Source organism: Podarcis gaigeae (genome assembly GCF_964106915.1).
Source record: "Podarcis gaigeae genome assembly, chromosome: 14".
Taxonomy (NCBI): Eukaryota; Metazoa; Chordata; class Lepidosauria; order Squamata; family Lacertidae; genus Podarcis; species Podarcis gaigeae.
In genome coordinates, this window is record NC_139690.1 from 52,266,681 (window position 1) to 52,287,258 (window position 20,578).

The 20,578-nt window shown below is 48.9% G+C and overlaps 1 protein-coding gene across 1 annotated transcript in view; it reads left to right on the top strand.

Moving 5' to 3' along the window:
- Positions 1–9,414: 9,414 nt before the first annotated feature.
- The window catches only part of SLC29A4 (solute carrier family 29 member 4), a 29,999-nt gene continuing 18,835 nt past the window's right edge, over positions 9,415–20,578 (top strand). Inside the window, exons 1-2 of the mRNA XM_083711610.1 lie at positions 9,415–9,581; positions 18,776–18,950. Coding sequence (XP_083567736.1) covers positions 18,788–18,950 — 163 coding nt within the window. The 5' untranslated portion in view covers positions 9,415–9,581; positions 18,776–18,787. The remainder of the gene's footprint in view (positions 9,582–18,775; positions 18,951–20,578) is intronic.

Consider the following 20,578-nt stretch of genomic DNA (forward strand, 5'->3'; position numbering starts at 1 on the left):
TGACTTTGAAAGGTGGCGCACTCTTCTTCCCTGGAGGTTTTAAGGGTTGGGTGGCCATCTGCTTTACTTTAGATTCCTGCATTGCAGGGGGTTGGGCTAGATGACCCTTGGGGTTCCCTTCTAACTCTAGGGCTGCCATATTTCTAAAAGTGAAAATCCGGAGCAGAAATAATAATGTTTTTGAGCTATTTTTAAGGGAAATTGCAAGAAACAACACTGCTGACACATCCAGATTTCCGCCCTGCTTCTGACTGCAGTATTCTAGATATGTCTGGGAAATTCCGGATCTATGGCAAGACTTTCCAACTCTACAATTCCACAAGTCTATGATTTTTTGTGCCTGGCTGCTTTCTTGCTCACATTGGTTAAAAAAAGAAGAAGAAAAAGTACAGTGGTACCTCAGGTTACAGACACTTCAGGTTACAGACTCTGCTAACCCAGAAATAGTACCTTGGGTTAAGAACTTTGCTTCAGGATGAGAACAGAAATCGTGCTGCGGCAGCAGGAGGCCCCATTAGCTAAAGTGGCGCCTCAGGTTAAGAACAGTTTCAGGTTAAGAATGGACCTCCGGAAGGAATTAAGTTCTTAACCTGAGGTACCACTGTACTTGAAGGCTATAGGAATTCTGCCTCTGTTTCAATTTGGACTAAATGCGGAATGAGTGTTATTTTTTCATGTAACTTCTCTCATTTGTATAGTTGTGTTGACTCTCCTGTTCTTAATATAATTTGTTCCAAAAGAGGAGGAGGAGGAGGAGGAGGAGGAGGAGAAGAAGAAGAAGAAGAAGAAGAAGAAGAAGAAGAAGAAGAAGAAGAAGAAGAAATCTGAGAGCCTTACACCAAGCTAGCACTTGGTGTAAGCCAAAGTACTTTTGTCTGTCTAAATTTCTGCTGAACACCAAACGAATGAGCGCAGACCCTCAGCGCATTGGAGGGGAGCACATAAGGACCCCCCTCTGTCGCTGGTGGCCTAGGCCTCCCCTAGCAACCGCTCCCCCTAGCAACGGCCTAGGCCTCCTCGCCACCTCGGACCTGGCAGCGTCATCTGTGTCTCTGCCGTCCCCGTGACCTTGTGCGGGAGAAGGGCCATCGCCAAGGCAGGAAGCATCTGGGTTATGCAACCAGGCCCTCCTCACATGTCCCTGACGGAGACATGTGCCAGGATAGTGGCGAAGGCATCACCATGGCAACTGCATCTTGCCCCTCCGAACTGTCTCCTCTCTGCTTTTTCAGGGGTGTGTGTGTGTGTGTGTGTGTGTGTGTGTGTGTGTGTTGCAGGTCTTTGTCCTGGGCAGAGGCCGATGTAAATGAGGCTAATAGATCTTAACTTAATAAGCGTAGGGATAAATAAGGTTTTATCGCCACACAGCAGCCCAGATGGCACAGTGGCGCTGGGGTGGGAGGCTGCGCAGTCCGCCAGAGCCGGGCATGACTTATTTACAAGGGAATTCTCAAACTACAGTGTGCCATCCTCCAGGGAATGAAATGAATGTTTTGTACCATCTCCCGTCATTTGCATTTGAAGAAGAAATCTGAGGTTGTGTATTGCGGTTCAGGATGCAACCAGTTCTGGCTTGGCCAGAAAGATGCAGCACAGACACTCATAGCACGCTATTTGTTCGCTTGCTTGCTTGGAAACGTGGAAGGAGGGCAGCCCAGATAGAAAATGCAATCACTTTCCAAGCAATTAGCTAAAATATGGCAGAGAGAGTGGGGGGGACGTGATATCACTTTAAGCAATAGAGGCCCGCAGTGAAACCTTGTGTTTTACTTAAATGATAGTGAGAACAACTTGCAAGGCACTAAGTGAATCTCATGAGGCGGGGAGTTCCGCAGTCGCAACAGAGTCAGCACCCAGAGTTTTATTGCAGGATATTTGGGAACATATTCTTGATGTGTTGACGATGGATTTAGTTACAGGATTTCAGTAGGGAGTTATGGGAGGTGCCCTAGTTGAACATGAACCAGCATGGGCCCTGCAAACATCCTTTTCATGGCACATTCCTGGCTGTTTGTGCCACTGAAATAAATAAATTAAGGTCTTCTATATAAAATAAATGTTCATAAATGTACCAAGCAAACACGTACATAAATGTATGGGCCACATGTCTGAAGCAATGCAGGAGGGCAGCCCTGGAGCCATTTTGGCTCTCCAACTGAGCAAATGTTTTCTCTGCAAGGTCAACTAATCTACAACTAAACTACAACTAATCCAGAATGCGGCAACTAGACTGCTGACTGGGAGCGGCCGCCGAGACCATATAACACCGGTCTTGAAAGACCTACATTGGCTCCCAGTACGTTTCCGAGCACAATTCAAAGTGTTGGGGCTGACCTTGAAAGCCCTAAATGGCCTCGGTCCAGTATACCTGAAGGAGCGTCTCCTCCCGCATCGTTCTGCCCGGACGCTGAGGTCCAGCTCCGAGGGCCTTCTGGCGGTTCCCTCACTGCGAGAGGCCAAGTTACAGGGAACCAGGCAGAGGGCCTTCTCAGTAGTGGCGCCCGCCCTGTGGAACGCCCTCCCATCAGATGTCAAAGCAATAAACAACTACCTGACATTCAGAAGACATCTGAAGGCAGCCCTGTTCAGGGAAGTTTTTAATATGTGACATTTTAGTGTATTTTTCATCTTTGTTGGAAGCCGCCCAGAGTGGCTGGGGAAACCCAGCCAGATGGGCGGGGTACAAATAATAAATTATTATTATTATTATTATTATTATTATTATTATTGGAAAATGGAAAAGCCTCCCCATTGTCTTTTCATTCACAAAACCTGTCTTAAGGGTATATCTGTGTATGAATGGGGTGAGCCTGTGGCCTGGCTCAGGAACTGGGTATTTGTCACTACAAAAGACCGTCCAGTCTCCCCAGGGTATCCAATCAAGTAAGCATTAACAGGTAACCTGCCAGACAGGAGATAAACAATGACAGGAAATAAACAAGACACTCAGATTTCTGCTGTAGACGGCCCTTTCTGTGATGATGTGGGGGTGGTGGTCTTGAGCTACACCCCTTCTGTGATGTATGTATGATGTTTCTGGGGGTGGTCTTGGACTCCAGGGCGGGCAATTTAAAATGTCTATATAAGGGCGGACACACCTTGGTTCGGGGTCCTCCTCCTTTCCTGTGTGTGAGGGGAGCACCCTGTTGCAACAATTCAATACAGACCAGGCTTACCAGCTGCTTTGCTTCTCAATATTCTCTGGTTGGCCTCTGTTCTTTTCTCCGACCGATGGAGAACTTATAAAGGACTCTATAAGGACTCTTGTGTCCCCATTAAGGGAATGAGGGCAGATTTTCATTTATTACATCATTATGATGGCGGGACAGTGACTGTTTCTATGCTGCTTGTACCTGCAAACATTTTGGGGAGGTCACGTTGCTCCATTTGCAACCCATGCTGAGGGAGGAGACCCCTGTTCCCCTCACTGAGCTACAATTGCCAGAGTTGCCTGCGAAGAGGGCTTGGCTGTTAAACTACACTGGAATTGCGAGGGAAGTAGGGGTCTCCAAACAACTGTTGGCACCCTTGACAAACTACGGTATAGTGTATAGTGTGGACGGGGCCTCAGTGTGATTTTACGGTCTGCAAACAAAAACATCTTGGAGGTCCCGGGCCACAGGGAGGTTAGGCTGGCCTCAACCAGAGCCAGGGCTTTTTCGGCTGTGGCCCCAATCTGGTGGAACGCTCTGTCCCAAGAGACTAGGGCCCTGCGGGATTTGACATCTTTCTGCAGGGCCTGCAAGACAGAGCTGTTCCACCAGGCCGACTCCTTCCTTTGGCAATCTTCACAGAACTCTAGCCCAATGGTTGCCATCAATTTGATTTGATTTGAATTAATTTTATAATGAAATGATTTTTGAATGTTGTATTATTTTATTGTTGTTAGCCGCCCTGAGCCCAGCTTCGGCTGGGGAGGGCAGGATATAAATAAAATTATTATTATTATTATTATTATTATTATTATTATTATTATTATTTAACAGACAAGATATTGCACTACAACTGTGGGGAACCAGGGTTTGAATTGCCTCTCAGCCATGACCTTGGGGGCCACTCGCTGCCTCTCAGCCTAATCTACCTCACAGGGTTAATAATAATAATAATAATAATAATAATAATAATAACAGGGGCGCCGACTTATAAAAAATATTGGGGGGGCGGGGGCCCATACCGACTTATAAAAAATATTGGGGGGGCCCAAGACCTCCAAACCGCTGCTGCTGGGGGAACGAAAGGAGCGAGCCCCGGGCTGCCCCGACCTTAAGTGAACCTGTGAGGGCCCGCCCTTTGCGGCAGCCGATTGGCTGCCGCCGTGGGCGGCGAATATTAATGAGCTAGGGGGAATCCCCGCTTATTAATGAGCTAGGGGAATCTGACGTCAGCCCCACGAGATTGTTGATGGGTCGAGAGCCCGCAACCCCACCCCCTCTCTAGATCGGGAGTGGCTTTGTTTTAACTCATTACTGAATGTATTTTAAAAGGTAACTATCGTCAAACCAGGAAAATAAAAAATACCAACATAATTTTGTGATTTTACAAAGCATAATATAACTAATAATTTTCTTAAATTATTGGGGGGGCAGAGCCCCCCAAATGAATTTTTGAGGGGGTTCGGGCCCCCTCAGGCCCCATGGAGTCGGCGCCTATGAATAATAATATATTATTTATACCCCACCCATCTGGCTGGGCTTCCCCAGCCACTTTGGGCAGCTTCCAACAAAATATTAAAATACAGCAATCCATCAAAAGCTTCCCTAAACATGAGGATAGGGTGGGGAGGGGAAGAGCTAGGTGCACCGGCTTGAGCTCCTTGGGAGAAAGGTGAGACAGAAACGTGAGAAAATAATAACAACATTGGAAAGGCCAGCTATCCCCTGCCTGCCCCCTAAATTGCAGTAGCTTGTGTCACCCTCGCTGGCACAGGAAGGCAGCTGTGCTGATCAGTTCCATAATTAATTTCCCGGCCTGCTATTTTGCAGCCTCAACAGCTTCTGTTTGTTACACCACAGCTGTGCCTGTTGCCCAACTGGCCCCGTGCCACAGGGGCAGGGGAAATGCCAGCAGAGCCAGGAGTAGGATAAATGGCTGGCACTCTTGCTCACAAGCCGGGCAACTGCTGGTTGGCCTGTGCAGCCTGCTAGTCCCTAATTGGCTTAATTTTTTATCCTGGCAGGCAGCATATCTCTCTGCCTCACTCTCGTGGATGTGAGTGGGTGTGCGGTTAATGGGAAGAAGGAGAGAGCCCCGCTGGGGCCATCGCTTAGGAGAGGGCAATCTTCCAGCGGTCTGGCTTTTGGCAAAAGTCACTAAGCAGCCTCTGCTCTGGCTTTAGGTCTCTCTGCTCTTTCCCAACCAGAAATCATAGAATCATAGACTTTTAGTTGGAAGGGACCCCAAGGGATTTGGTCAGCCAACCAGCTACAAATCCACCTAACCGTTTCCGTGTCCAGCCCGTATTTGACCAGCTTCTTTGCAAGGATTTCATGGGGGACTTGGTCAAAGCCTTCCTGAAATAAAGATACACTATGTCCGCAGCATTCCCCTGATCCACCAAGCTTGTCATTCCATCCAAAGAAGAAATGAGACTTGTTTTTCAGAAACCCATGCTGAGTCGTGAGTTATCACAGCACCCCTTTCTAAGTGCTTTCAGACAGACTTTTCCTGGTATTGATGTCATGGTGGCCGGTCAGTAGAATAGAGATCATGTATTCTGGGCAAATATAGCCAACTCTATTCCTCTGGATATAGGGGACTTTACGATGGGCCCCCAAACTGGAATCAGCATGGCTCCAGGATCCGGGGGGGGGGGGGAGTCCGCAGACAAGTAGCGTGGGCACTGCCAGCATTTACTATTTTAAGGCCCTGAAAAGGTTTGGGCTCAGGTTATTTGAATAACCACCAGCAGCAGCTGTATGAGGTTGGCAAATGCTGGTGGCAAGCAGAGCCTTCTCGGTGGTGACCCCATATTTGTGGAATTCCTTCCTGAAAGATATTCATTTGACCTGCTCAGCACTGATTTCAAAACCTATTTATTTCAAGCTGCATTTAGTTGAGATGATGGGCTGAATTTGTGTCTGTTCAGCCGTTTACACTGATGCTGGTTTTTTTAAAAATAGTTTTTATTGAAAATTTAAACAAAACTTATTATCTAAAAACATACCATCCTTAATCCCCCCCATTTTTCCTCCCCCCCCCCACACAAACCCCCTCCCCACCCCCGACTTCCCTCAGTTCCAGTCTTTGGTTTCTCTGTAAGTGCTGTTCTCTGCATGTTACAAAGTTGTATAGATCCTTAAATTGTTTAACTGATTTTTGTCAATAAAAAGTTTGTGAATGTTTATTCAAATACATTGATGCTGGTTTTGAACTGTCTCTCCTTAGTTGCAGCCAGGCTAAAATTAAGAAGGCCTTCCAGGTCCAAGGAGGCAGCTGTACTTTAAGGGCAATTTCAAAACTGCCCTGCTCCTTCTCCCTTATAGGATTCTTTAGCTTAGGTAAAAGGTAAAGGTAACGGACCCCTGGACGGTTAAGTCCAGTCAAAGGCGACTCTGGGCTGCAGCGCTCATCTCGCTTTCAGGCTGAGGGAGCTGGCATTTGTCCACAGACAGCTTTCCAAGTCATGTGGCCCGCAGGACTAAACCGCTTCTGGTGCACAGAGGACAGTGACGAGTGCCAGAGTGCACGGAAACGTTGTTTACCTTCTCACCACAGCAGTACCTATTTATCTACTTGCACTGGCATGCTTTTGAACTGCTATGGGACCGCCTCTCCCAGTATGCTCCGCGGAGGACCTTAAGGTCCAGAAATAGCAACACCCTAGAGGTCCCGGGCCCTAAGGAAGTCAGACTAGCCTCAACCAGAGCCAGGGCCTTTTCAACTCTGGCTCCGGCCTGGTGGAACGCTCTGTCTCCTGAGACCAGGGCCCTGCGGGATCCGATTTCTTTCCGCAGGGCCTGTAAGACAGAGTTGTTCCGCCTGGCCTTTGGCTTGGAATCAACTTGATCCCCTTCCCCTCTTTCTTTTTTCCTTTCTGCTTCTGTGATGGAACTCCTATTTGGGGACTTCCCTGGCTTTTCTTCTGGCCCACATAGGACCAGTCTGGATAGTTTGGCTTGGTGACATTTTCATCCCGAAAAAGTTTTTGATTTGAGTTTCTACTGAAATGAGGCTGCATTTTAATGTTGTATTTAATCTTGTTTTTAAGTTGTATTTTAATCAGTTGTTTTTATACCTGGTGTTAGCCGCCCTGAGCCTGGCCTTGGCTGGGGAGGGCGGGGTATAAATAAAATTTATTATTCTTATAGGTTGGCAGGAGCTGGGACAGAGCAATGGGAGCTCACCCCGTTGCGGGGATTTGAACCGCCGACCTTCCAATCAGCAAGCTCAAGAGACTCAGTGCTTTAGACCAGATCCAGACCAGACATCAAATAGAGGACTGTCCTCTGCAACGTAGGTTCCCTGGCTACCCTGGTTAGAGAAGAAGGAAGCAAACATAGTGTTACATTTGCAGACAGAAAAGCTCTGTTCTGAGTCTGTTTTGTATTGTACGGAGCCTTGTTCGCTTCCATTTAGGGTCCAACAAAGATTAACGTAATGCAATGAAATTGCGGCCCGTTGCACGTTCTCCCCCCCTTGCCCCCCCAATAAACAAACAAAGGTCTCCTTGGACATATAAAGCGGAATAGCTTGCGGCCCAGGTTTCTCTGCAAAAGGGGAAAGCAGGTGCTCTGTTTCCCTAATTTCTTTTGGCACCAAAGGCAATACTGCGCCCCCACAGGACCGGCAAGCTGATAGATGGAGGGGGGCATTTATTGACTGCCAGAAGATTGCAATTCATAAACCAGCCCCTCATGTTTGCAGCCAGCGCTTGCAAGAAGGAGACGGGGGGGGGGGCTGTTCTTTGCGTCGTTCACCCACATTGCTCTTCTGCTTTCACCTCGGGTCCCCTCCTCGCCCGATCCCTGCCAAAGGCAGCCATTTTCTCCATAAGACCAGCTTCACCTCCTCAATACAGGCCCAGCTCAATGCACAAAGGGATGCCTTTTCTCTCCACTTCTGTAAGCTTTTGGGGAGCTTTGCTCCAGGCGCTTGAATTCATGAGGTAAAATCTAGAGGAGTTTAGGATGGGGCCTTGTCTGTGATAGAGCCTTCCTGGAGATGAACCAAGTCCATTTTTCAAGTGATGAAGATGAGCATCTTAAAGATGCTTGAGGATTAGTACTACTACTATAGTAGTAGTAGTAGTAGTAGTAGTAGTGAAGTGAGAGCTGGACCATAAAGAAGACTGATCGCCAAAGAATAGATGCTTTTGAATTCTGGTGCTGGAGGAGACTCTTGAGAGTCCCATGGACTGCAAGAAGATCAGACCTCTCCATTCTGAAGGAAATCAGCCCTGAGTGCTCACTGGAAGGACAGATCCTGAAGCTGAGGCTCCAGTACTTGGACCACCTCATGAGAAGAGAAGACTCCCTGGAAAAGACCCTGATGTTGGGAAAGATGGAGGGCACAAGGAGAAGGGGACGACAGAGGACAAGATGGTTGGACAGTGTTCGCGAAGCTACCAGCATGAGTCTGACCAAACTGGGGGAGGCAGTGGAAGACAGGAGTGCCTGGCATGCTCTGGTCCAGGGGGTCACGAAGAGTCGGACACGACTAAATGACTAAGTAGTAGTAGTAGTAGGGTTAGGTGGGATCGTGCTTAAGATAAGCATCTTAAAGATGCTTGAGGATTATCATCATCATCATCATTATTATTAGGGTTAGGTGGGATTATGTTTCCCTGGTACACACATTTGGACATTTCTAATGGAAAGGTGGATGTCAAATGGAAGGAGCTGCCTGTCTCCTGCCCCAGATTATGACCCCTCTTTTTACTTCTATGTGGCTGCAAACAAAGGTAGTGGGTGGGTTTGGACAAGATTTGACAGAAGCTAGGTGGGTCTTCAGCCAACTGGGTCCTCATATAAATCTCCCTAAAGGAGCGTCTCCACCCCCATCGTCCTGCCCGGACATTGAGGTCCAGCTCCGAGGGGAGAGGGGGGAAAGAGGGGAGGAGGGGGAGGGTAAAGGAAGAGGGGAGAAGGGGAGGGTGAGAAGAGGGGAGAGAAGTGGAGGGGGAAAGGAGGGGAGGGCAGGGAGGGGAGAGAAGGGGAGGGGGAGAAGAAGGGAGAGGTAAAGGAACGGGAGAGGAGGGGAGGGCAGGGAGGGGGGGAGAAGGGAGGGAGGGGAGGGGTAAAGGAAGGGGGGAGAAGGGAGGGAGGGGAGGGGTAAAGGAAGGGGGAGAGGAGGGGAGTGGTGAGAAGGGGAGGGCAGGGATGGGGTGAGCAGGGGAGGGGAGGGGAGGGGTCTGTCTCCGGGCCAGGCTCCCCCCCTCCTCTGAGCCCTCCCCTTCCCCTCCCGGACCCGCGATCCGCCGAGGTTGCCCGGAACCGGCGTCGGCGGCGTCGGCGGGGCGATGGGGCTGCGCGGCGGGGCGAGGCCGGCGGCTCGGTCCGGGCAGCGGCGTCCTCGGGAGCAGCGGCGTCGGCACTGGCCCTGGCGGCGCTGAGCGGGACCGGCGAGCCCAGCGGCGGCTGGAGGTGAGGCGGCGGCGGCGGCGGCGGACCTGTTGGCTGGCAAGCGGGCGCCGCTCTTTTGTCTTCCTTTGAGGGGGGGCGGACAAAGGGGGCTGCAAACCGGGGGGGGGGTCGCCGAAAGCCGCGGCTGCTTCTCTCCGTCCCAATGAGCCCCCCCCGGGGCGCCCCCTAGTCCTCGAGGAGGGAGGGAGGGGTGGCAGGCAGCCCCCCTGCCAGGGGACCCCGCGGGCGCAGCAGAGGGACCCCTTCTGGTCCCCAAGGAGGAGGGAGCCAGCAGTATCCTTTGCCATTTTTAAAAAGGAGGGGGTGTCCGTGAGCATCTCTTGTAAGACTCGTCTCCCCCCTCCCCTCCTAGGCGCCCCCGAAGAGATAAAGAGGTTGGGGGCGCTGGCCAGACTCCTGCGCCCCCCAACCCCTTGACCCGCTTCGTTTTTCGGAATGGGCAAAGCGAATTGGCTTTTTCGGATAAGGGCGTGCGCGCTTGGTTTGGGGAGAAAGTGAGCCAGGACGGTGCGGAGGGGAGAATTGTATCTCTCTTTCTCCACCCCCCCCCATGTCCCAGTGGACGAAGAGTTGGCTTCCTTCCAAGTAGACACCTCTAAGAGCCCCCGGAGCCTGCTTACTCGCGAGTAGGTCCCATGGAGTTCCCAGGAACCGACACCCCGCCTCCTGTTTCTTCTTCTTCTGTTGGTGCTGCCCTTGGTGCTGTTCAGCTTCCTCCGAGAAGCGGTCCAGCAAATTCTGCCTCCCTTGCATCCCCCAAACCAACCCTGTGAGGAAGGCTAGTCAAAGAGAGAGAGAAAGAGAATCTGGCCCCAAGGTCACTAGGGAGCGTCACAGCTACCTAGCGCCTTTTTTCTGGGGGTACGCATACCCCTAAACATTTGTGAATCTTAAGTTTGGCCCCATTGAGGGGCAGTATTTCAATATGAGTAGGAAAATGAGAGTACCCGAAACATTTTTCTTAAAGAAAAAAAAGCACTGGTCCTAGGAGAATTTGAATTTGGATTTCAGCCAGCCATCTCACCTGGCCTGGCGCCTTCCAGGTGTGTTGGACTACCACTCCCATCACCCTCTCTGTCGGGGACTGGCAGGGAGATCCATTTTCAAATACTTGGGGTGCGGTGGGTGCATTAGTGGGGGGATGTGATGAGCCACACCACCAGCCGCTCAGAAGTCTGCCCCCCACAGGAGTCAATGGGGCCTATTCCCAAGTTAAGGTGCGTAAGGGTTTTGGGGTGACTTCACATCAGGTTTGCAAACCCACACACATGCACAAAAAGATTTTTATTAGCCAGTTTGCCTTAAGTGGGTTTATATTGGTTGCTTGCGGCAGGCGCATGGACTTGCAGGCTCAGTGTGGGTAGAGGGGGAGATAGAAGGAGGACCCGATCCCCTTCTTACTTTAAAAAAGCTGATTGTGAGTAGGCCATCTACTCACAAGGAAGTGGCTATTTAGATGGTTGCCATTTGTAAAGTGGCTTGGATTTCACCCACCGAAGTTTGTGCCACAATGAATGCTTTAATCCAGTCATTCCCAAACTTTTTTGGGGGGAGGGCACTGCCCCCTTGGTTTCATCAGCTCATCCCTGGTGCCTCCCCCCCACCCTAGGGAAAGCATTACTCAGAGTAGTGGTTTGCAGGACCTACCAAGGAAGACAATAATGCAGCAAAATTCAAAACCACCCCAATTTTATTCAAAAATCCACTTATAGCTATTTAGTTTAGTTCATTCCACACGAAACGGATGAACTTGATCTGGCAATGCCAGCTTTCATTTATTTATTCCATGAAATTTATACACTGCTGGGCTGTATACAAACAACGGTCAGAGTGGTTTACAGAAAGATAAAAGGAACAAAATATTTTTTCTTTAAAAAAAGTACAATGATACTTTAAAGCATGCAAAAGTTTGAAATGCTAAAACAGACTAAAGTGTCCTTAACTTTCTAAGTAGGCTTTGCTAAACAAGAATGTAGGCATCATGAGGCAGGGAGTTCCAAAGTGCAGGAACCAATGCATTAACATTTAAGTTGCCGCAGGACTCTCTAGTTGCAACAGAGCAACCTAGGGCACTTCTCTGGGAATGGATTCTAGCTATGTTAGCTTGCCTCCCTGCGATTTACGCAGTTCTCTGAAAAGTCTAAAAGAGAGAAACACGCGTTCTGTGGCATGTTATATATGCAACTGGTTTTGTGCTTAGCTATCTTCTCCAGCTAACATGGTGCCCCACAGAAGGTTTGGACTACAGCCCCCCCTCCAGTGCAGCTGTGCTGGCCGAGGCCCTTGGGAAATGTAGTGCAAAGCGCCTGCTGGTTAGTGACGGCTGGCTTAAAGTTAGGCAGCATGGAGGGTGTCATCCGAGAGCACCTTTTGATTGCAAATCCTCTCTGGGTATCTGTGGCCGAGCTGCTTCCTTTCAGCCTGATGGACCTCTCTGGATTGTCGTAAGGATAAAGTGGGGGGGGGGGTGTATAGTATCGTGAGCTCCTTGGAGGAAGGGGTGCAGACAAAAGAGTAAATGACACAATGCTTAGCTGGTATCCCTGCACACGCTTTCTCGGGATCCAGCCCTGCTGGTTCCCAATACAGATTACCTCCATGGCCAATTTTGCAAACCAAGGGGTCTTCTGGCTGTGCCGAGGCCTTACAATGTATGGGGTTTTGTTCCCCGCACGTTCCAGTCTCGGGTAAACGTTTTGTTTTCTTGTGACCACCCAAACAGAAGCGTCACCTTTTATTTATTTGGGGTGTTCTTAGGCCATCTGCCTCCCATGTTTGCGTGACTGATACTTAATAAATTCCAAAATACAGCCAAGGAAGAAATAGCAAATTCCCAGCAACCTCGCGGTGCTTCTCTTCCACTCGATTCGCAAGGAGAGCCTTGCAGATTTCTTGGGTTGGTGTAGAGGATAGGCTTACTTTGAGTAAATAGAAGGGTCTTTGCTTCATCTTTGTCCCTATTTGGCTTCTCCCCACTGCAAGGGGGGAAGGTTGTGAATGCTCCCTTGCCTGTATCTACTCATGTATAGCCATAGGTTTTCCTGGTGCATCGCAGTGGGGTCGGACTGGATGACCTTTGGGGGTCCCTTACAATTCTACGATTCTTTGAATTGCCTAATCTCAAAATAGGATGTAGCAAAGGTTCTGTGTAGGTTTCTGGTAGCTATTGGCCTCCTATGGGCTTGTTACACAACTGTCTATCTTAGAATGAAATCCCTCTCATTACACCAAGGGGAAGTTGAGTCTGCAGCCGTACAGATGTCACTGGACTCCCAACATCATTAATCCCCTGCCAGGTATGAGAGGAACTGTAGGCTAGAGAGCCCCACCTTCACTCTCCCTGATTCACCTGTTCAAGGGGTGTTGGAGCAACTATAATGTCTTCAGGGCCTTGGTGAAATTGGGTTCCCCCACCTCTCCCTTCTGAGTTGAAAAGGAGGACCCCCAAAAGGCGGAGTGATCCCCCCTGATAGAGCAGGTCTCATAGCCCCACAGAAAAATGGAAGGATGGCGCGGTGCCTTAGCTCTGAAGGAGAATGGGCGTCTGGTGTCAATCCCTCAACACGGCCGGCCCTATCATTAGACGGAATGAGGCATATGCCTCTAGCAACAGGTTCACAAGCAATAGGCTGTGCTGGGCACAGAGCAGTCTGCTCTATGGGTCTCTAACCCCAGCTACTGTATGGTGGACAGTGCAGTCAGAGATTCCACTGCCTGCCTAGCTGACTCTCAAAATAAATAAATATGGATTTGTTAACAAAAAGAGAGAGAGCGCAAACAGAACAAAAGGGATGAACATTCAAGAATTTAAACCACAAAGCATCACAACCCAGAAGGACAAAAGTACAAAGGTTCAGCACAGCTCCAAAATGGATAATAAAAGTATTAACTCATATGAATATCCCCTTTGCAAATACAAAAGATACGTGGAAACAGCCCCCTGCAATGCAAGAATGCTGTTCCATCATTCTTGAGAATAAAGGTTTTATATAGTCTCAAATGAGCCAGACATCTGCATATACCACGTGCCGCAATATTTCTATAAGAAATAAAATCATGTCATATATATAAAAAGGGTCATTTGAGCTCTGCCCTTTTGATACTTCTAATTCATGAGATAATTTTAGTTTGTGAGATGCTGTCTTAGTGGCTTCTGTATGTGGGATGCTCTCCCTGGACCAGCATCCGCTGACCAGATGCTCTCCAGATGTGTCAGCTAAGACCAGTGGGAACTGTTGTCCGAAACACCTGGAGGGCACCAGGGTAAAGAATCGTGGCTTCAGTGTTTTTTGCCTTCTGTATCAAGATGTGCATCGATGCCAGATCTTAAGTGCTGTGCTCTTCTGTGGAGGAAACTGCCCTTCCTAACCACGCGTATTTTAAGATCACAGAAGTGACATTTTGGAAGCAACAACAAACCTCTTGGGTCCCACAGTGAGAACTAAGAGGAAGAGCAGAACATCAGAGCGTCATTGTGGTGGCCTGGGACTCGGCTCAGACTCGGAACCAGAGGAGTCTCATTCTGCACCGGATCCTTTGCCTCAGGCATCACCTGAACCAAGTCTGGGGCCTAATCCTGAAGAGCCCCAGTCTGCACAGGTCCCCCTGCAACAAACACCAGCTGGGCCAAGTCAGGGGCTGAGCCTGCCCTGGCTCCAGATGCAGGGATCACCTCATTGCCTTCAGCTAGGCCATCACTTACAGCTACTCCACTACCGGTTGGGTCAGGGGAGGCTGAGGCGGCCTCTGGGTCTAGTAACCCACCGAAGTCTCCTGAGCTGCAGTGACTCAGGTCTGAGAGAAGCAGAGACCTGAGTTCTTGCAGGAGGAGTGCTCACCTTCAGGCGAGACAGAGAGGTGAGTCACCAGGGGATCAGAACTGGCCGCTACCCTGACAGAGATAAAAGGCTGTTGGACCCTGCCCCAGGTTGCAGGAGCAACATTGCTGTTTGCCAGATCCTGCCTGAGATCCTGTACTTGACCTTGCCTGGTTTCCTGCCTCGTGTCCTGCCTTGGCCCTGTTGGACTGACTCCTAGCAGAACCTTCAGATTCCGGACCAGTTCTGAACCGCATTTCACAGGTTACCCCTGGGCCCAGCACAGTCATCTCAAGACCATCAGGGACAGATGGCCATCCAACCTCTGCTTTAAAAGTTCTTCCTGATGTTGAGCTGGAATCTCCTTTCTTCTGACTTGAATCCATTGGTCTTCCCCTCTGGAGCAGGAGAAAACAACATCTTCCATGTAACAGCCTTTCAGATATTTGAGGACGGCTCTGATACCACCTCTGTCTCCTTTTGTCCAGGCTCAACATACCCAACTGTCTCCACTGTTCCTCCTAAGACTTGCCCTAAGTACGTTTCCAAGCACAAATCAAAATGTTGGTGCTGACCTTTAAAGCCCTAAATGGCCTCAGCCTGAAGGAGCGTCTCCACCCCCATCATTCAGCCTGGACACTGAGGTCCAGATCCAAGGGCCTTCTGGCAGATCCCTCCCTGTGAGAAGCCAAGTTACAGGGAACCAGGCAGAGGGCCTTCTTGGTGGTGGCACCCACCCTGTGGAACACCCTCCCATCAGATGTCAAGGAAATAAATAAATAACTATCTGATGTTTAAAAGACATCTGAAGGCAGCCCTGTTTAGGGAAGCTAAACGTTTTTAATGACTGATGTTTTAATGTATTTTAATGACTGATGTTTTAATGTGTTTTTAATCTTTTGTTGGAAGCCGTCCAGAGTGGCTGGGGAAACCCAGACAGATGGGTGGGGTATTATTATTATTATTATTATTATTATTATTATTATTATCCAGACCCTTTATTATCCTTGTTCCCTTCCTGCACCCCTTCCAGCTTGTCATTATCCTTCTTCAACTGGGGTGCCCAGAACTGGACAGAGTATTCCAGGTGGGGTCCAGCCAGGGCAGAATAGAGTGGTGCTATCACTTCCCTTGATCTGGAAACTAGACTTCTTTTCTGACACCAGGTTAAGATGTTTTATTTACCCAGACATTTTAATCTGTCTCCAATTTGTAATATTATTTTTTTTGTCTGCTGCCTTTTATTACGGTTGCTGATGTGAGTGTTTTGCTGCATTGTTCTTCCTAATTTATTATCTATGTCGCTGTGTATTCCACCCGGGAATCACTTTTGATGGGCTGAATTCTAGAGAAGGCATCAATGAATATGAAGGGATGGTGGAACTACTCTGAAGGCCACGCTTGGGCCTCAAGCCAGGCTCCACTGGGTTGCTTTGCAATGGCACTAGACGGAAAGAGGCTGATGAACAAACTGAGTCTCATGTTTGGGGCGAAGCATTTGCACAACCATTTCTCCACTGATGCCTTTTGAGATCAGAACACAAGCAAACAGCCACACCCTAAGCAAAAGGTCACATAAACCGGCTCTGTGAATTTTTAAAAGAGGTGCATGAAAATTAAAAAATAGTTTACTCATTCCATTTCACATGCCTTTTGCTTATTGCACAAATCCTATTGTTTGCACCTTCTATTTCACAAGGAGTTGATTCATGCATTCATTCATGCTTTCTGCATGATGCCCCGGTCTAGACTACCCGTGAAGGGGGATTTTAAAAAATCAGTGCCTGAAAAGCACAAATAGCTTATGCATCTGCCCACCTTATTACTTAACAAATAAGCAGAAAAGTCCTGTGGCACCTTAAAGACTTAACACATTTGTCATGGCATGGGCTGGTTCACTCCAGCGGAGATCCTTCCATGGGCTGGATCACACCCATGCCCGCAATTTCTGGTGTCTGCGTCTGCACAGACGCAATTTCCGGCATCTGCATAGTTGTGATTTCCGGCGCCATGGAAGTGAGTCTGCGTGGCTCCAGTTTAGCACAGCGTGCGGGGACTCACCAAGCGGGCAGCTCGGTTTGGGGGTGGCTCGTGGGCCGGTTAAACGACCCCCGTAGGCCAGTTGTGGCCCATGGGCCCTAGATTGCTGACCCCTGGCATAAGCTCTGACGGGCTTGGAGCCCAACAGGACAGGCTTAAGACTTGATGCCTCCATAAACGTGTTGGTCTTTAATGTGCCAAGGAACTGCAGTCTTCTTGTCACAAGAGATTAACATGGCTACCCCTCTGGATTATTATTATTTTTTAAACCCATTTGGTAAAACGACTCTTTTTGAAAGTGCAAAACTGCAGCGGGGAGGAACGGGGCGGCGGCTGCTTGATGACATGACAGGGGAGCCAGCCAATCGGTTCTGAACCACCCTGAGATGTTGTGTGAACCATTCCTGAGATCTACGGGCCCAGGGTGGGATACAAATTTAATAAATAAATAAATTTAATAACAAATAACAAATAGGTAGCATAGACAGCTGGCTTCTGCTTCAGACTACCAGAACCTTTTTGCTTTCTCCAAAACTCAAACGTTTGGGGACAGGTACATTTTGTCCTCCCAGGACAGCTTGGCTGAAATATCAGCGCAGAACAGGTGTGATAAGACATGCCAGATTTCTCACGGCAACCAGAGGTTGACAATCCCATCCACCATACCTATTTCCAGGGCTGTGCCCATGAAATGCGTCTGGTTCATGCCTGCGATATCTGTGTGTCTGCCACCCTCCCAACCATTATTCTGGCTGCGTCTGATCTCAAACTGGGCAGCGGAGAATCGGCTCCAGCCTCAGATTGGAATCGAGGATAACCAAAGGGAGTTTGTTAAAACACATCCCACCTCGGCTGAATATTGACAACGAGCGTTAGATAACAGGTTTTAAAATAGGGTTGCAATATAAAAAGCAAACAGCCCCACACCTCTTTTGCGGTTGCTGTGTATGGAAATCATTTCCTGTCTGGCCTTATCTTGGACGAGACTTTTCTTTTTATTTTCCTATCGAGGATTTGCAGGCAGCAATCTCTCTCTCTCTCCCCCCCCCCCCCCCCGCCTCTCTTAATACTGGCTGTTTGTGTGCTTTTATTCTTCAGCTGAAGGGAGTTAACGTGGGGTTAATTAAGCACACCCAGGAAAAAGCGCAGAGAACATCTGTACTCCTTCCTAGAGACAGCTGAGGCTATTAAAAAAAAAACCAAGGCTGCTTTTCTGGTAGAGACCAGCAAAGCGTGCTAGATAAGGTAGAGAAAGAGGTTTGCCTGATGCTCCCTGATAGATGAAATAAATTTGTTACCTAATACAGATTTTTAAAAAGCTTTGAGGTAAGGAGCCTTTCATAGCCCTCTCCTCCTCCATGAATTTGCCCAGTCATCTTGTAAAGCCATCCAAGTTGGTGGCCATCGCTCCTGTGGCAGGGAGTTCCACAGTCTCCATAGTTCCGCTTAGACTTTCTTTTATCTCTCCTGAATCTCCCAGCATTCAGCTCCATGCCCACAAGTTCGAGGGAGGAAAGCTTTTCTCTGTCCGCTGGTCCACGCACTTTGCACTCACTCCCGCACGTCGATATTTAAAAGACTGCAGGAAAGCGATGCAAATCTCACGCCAAGACGCTATTTGCATTTATAGTTGTGTAAATGGTGCAGTTTTTGCACCTATGGTCTGCATAACAGGCCTGTTCGCGCTGGCCTTGGAGAGAGCCAAGGAACTATGTATGGATGCTCTTAACCACGGGTCAGCAAACTTTTTCAGCAGGGGCTGGTCCACTGTCCCTCAGACCTTGTGGGGGCCGGACTATATTTTGAAAAAATAATAATGAACGAATTCCTGTGCCCCACAAATAACCCAGAGATGCATTTTAAATAAAAGGACACATTCTACTCATGTAAAAGCATGCTGATTCCTGGACCGTCCGCAGGCTGGGTTGAGAATGCAATTGGGCCGCATCTACTGGGCTGAGGCCATTTAGGGCTTTGAAGGTCAGCACCAACACTTTGAATTGTGCTCAGAAATGTACTGGGAGCCAATGTAGGTCTTTAAAGAACTGGTGTTCTATGGTCTCAGCAGCCACTCCCAGTCCCCAGTCTAGCTGCCGCATTCTGGATTAGTTGTAGTTTCCGGGTCACCTTCAAAGGTAGCCCCACGTAGAGTGCACTGCAGTAGTCCAAGCGGGAGAAAACCAGCGCATGCACCACTCTGGCGAGACAGTCCGTGGGCTGTCAATTGCTGCCCCAAGTGCAACTGAGCAGCTCAGTGATTTGCAAGGTGTGTTGGGGGCACATTGCCCGCCTAGCTGTCTCTACTTCTGCTCTCATATTCTCTCTCCCCACGCATAGGGCCAACCAGCCATGGGTTCCGTGGGGGGCGAGCACTTCAAGGACCTCAGCCCCGTGGTGACTCCCGAGGGGAATGTGGTGATGAGCTTCAGCTTCGACAGTTACCAGCTGGAGGAGGAGGAACTTCAGGCCAAAGGCTGCCAGGCCAAAGGAGTCCTCACCTTCATGGAGCCAGGTAAGGGCCCCGGATGTCGTTTCCACGCAGGGTGTCGTGGGTCGTGATCAAACTCGTCACCTTATGCAGCTGCCTTTGCTTCCTCAATAATGTCCACTTTTGCAGACTCCAGACGCTTTGGACCACACAAGGGGGGCCCTGTAACAACAAGAGCCCTGTTTAGGGAAGCTTTTAATGTTTGATGTATTATAGTATTTTAATATTTTTTTGGAAGCCGCCCAGAGTGGCTGGGGAAGCCCAGCCAGATGGGCGGGGTATAAATTATAAAATAATAATAATAATAATAATAATTATTATTATTATTATTATTAACAACAACAAATAAATTAATTTATATCCCTCCCATCTGGTTGGGTTTCCCCAGCCACTCTGGTTGGCTCCCAACAGAATATTATTATTATTATTAATAATAATAATAATAATAATAATAATACAGTCATAACTCGGGTTGAAGTTGCTTCAGGTTGAGCATTTTCGGTTTGCACTCCGCGGCGTTACTTCTGGGTTTCACAGCTCACACATGAGCAGACTGTTAAAATGACGCCATGCGCATGCACAGAAGTGGCGAATCACAACCCACAGACGCGGGTTGCGTTCGCTTCAGGATGCGAACGGCGCTCCGGAATGGATCCCGTTTGTATCCAGAGGTACCACTGTAGTGCGATCAAAACATTTGGAGGGCCATACGGTCGCCGCACATGCGCAGTCCATACGGATGTTGCGCGTGCGTCACCGGGCGGTTTGCCCCACCCCTCGGCATCCCGCCACAGGTGCCTGAGAGAGTTCCTCCCCCACTATAGCAGGGTTGTCCCAAGACTTGTAATGAGAAATTTTCCACCTTTCTATATTTCCCAAAAGGAGATGTGGGTCTCCCTTGCCTGGCACAGTAAACGTCCTGTTTTGCTGTGGATCAAGACCACTTTGCTCCTCTCAGGCCGGGATGAAGGAAACCACCCTCCCCAGCTCATCCTTAGAGCCAAGCGCAGGATAGTGGTTTGTTTTCTCCCAGGAAACTGTGACCTGCAGCCCAGATTTGTTCTTGGTTTACTGATGGTGGTTTCTTGGAGCAAAACGAAGCACAAACCTTGGTTTGGTTGTAGAAAACTTAGCCAGGGATTGTGATTTGCTTCTTCTGGGCGATGCTAAACCACATAACTCCGGTACAGCGTGACCGACGGATTTTGCGTTTCCTCTGTTTGTTAGACTCTGTTAATCTCTTTGCATATACGCTGGTCTTTCCACACTCCGTGATATGTGATTTGGAGACGTTGCACAGCTAAGATCTGGTATTTGAGCACCTCCTGAGTATCCGCCGAAAGGTTGCAATTTGCTGAATGGAATTTAATCAGACTGGTATTTATCGTCTTGAGCGTGCATCATCCCCTCAGGCGCTAGATACCCCGCAAGAGCCTGCCGCTTTCGAACATTAATGCCAGCATCTTAAAAATTAAAAGCAGAGAGGGGTGGTTAAATCCCTTTTCCAAGCTGGAATGAGTTTTCTGCTCTGAAACATCTTCCGTTTTTATCCTCTGGGAGCCCACAAACAGAGATTTATGCCCCAGCCTTCTTCATAACAGCTCCAATCCTGTACACGCTTACTCAGGAGAAGGCCCAGTGAGCAGAGTAGG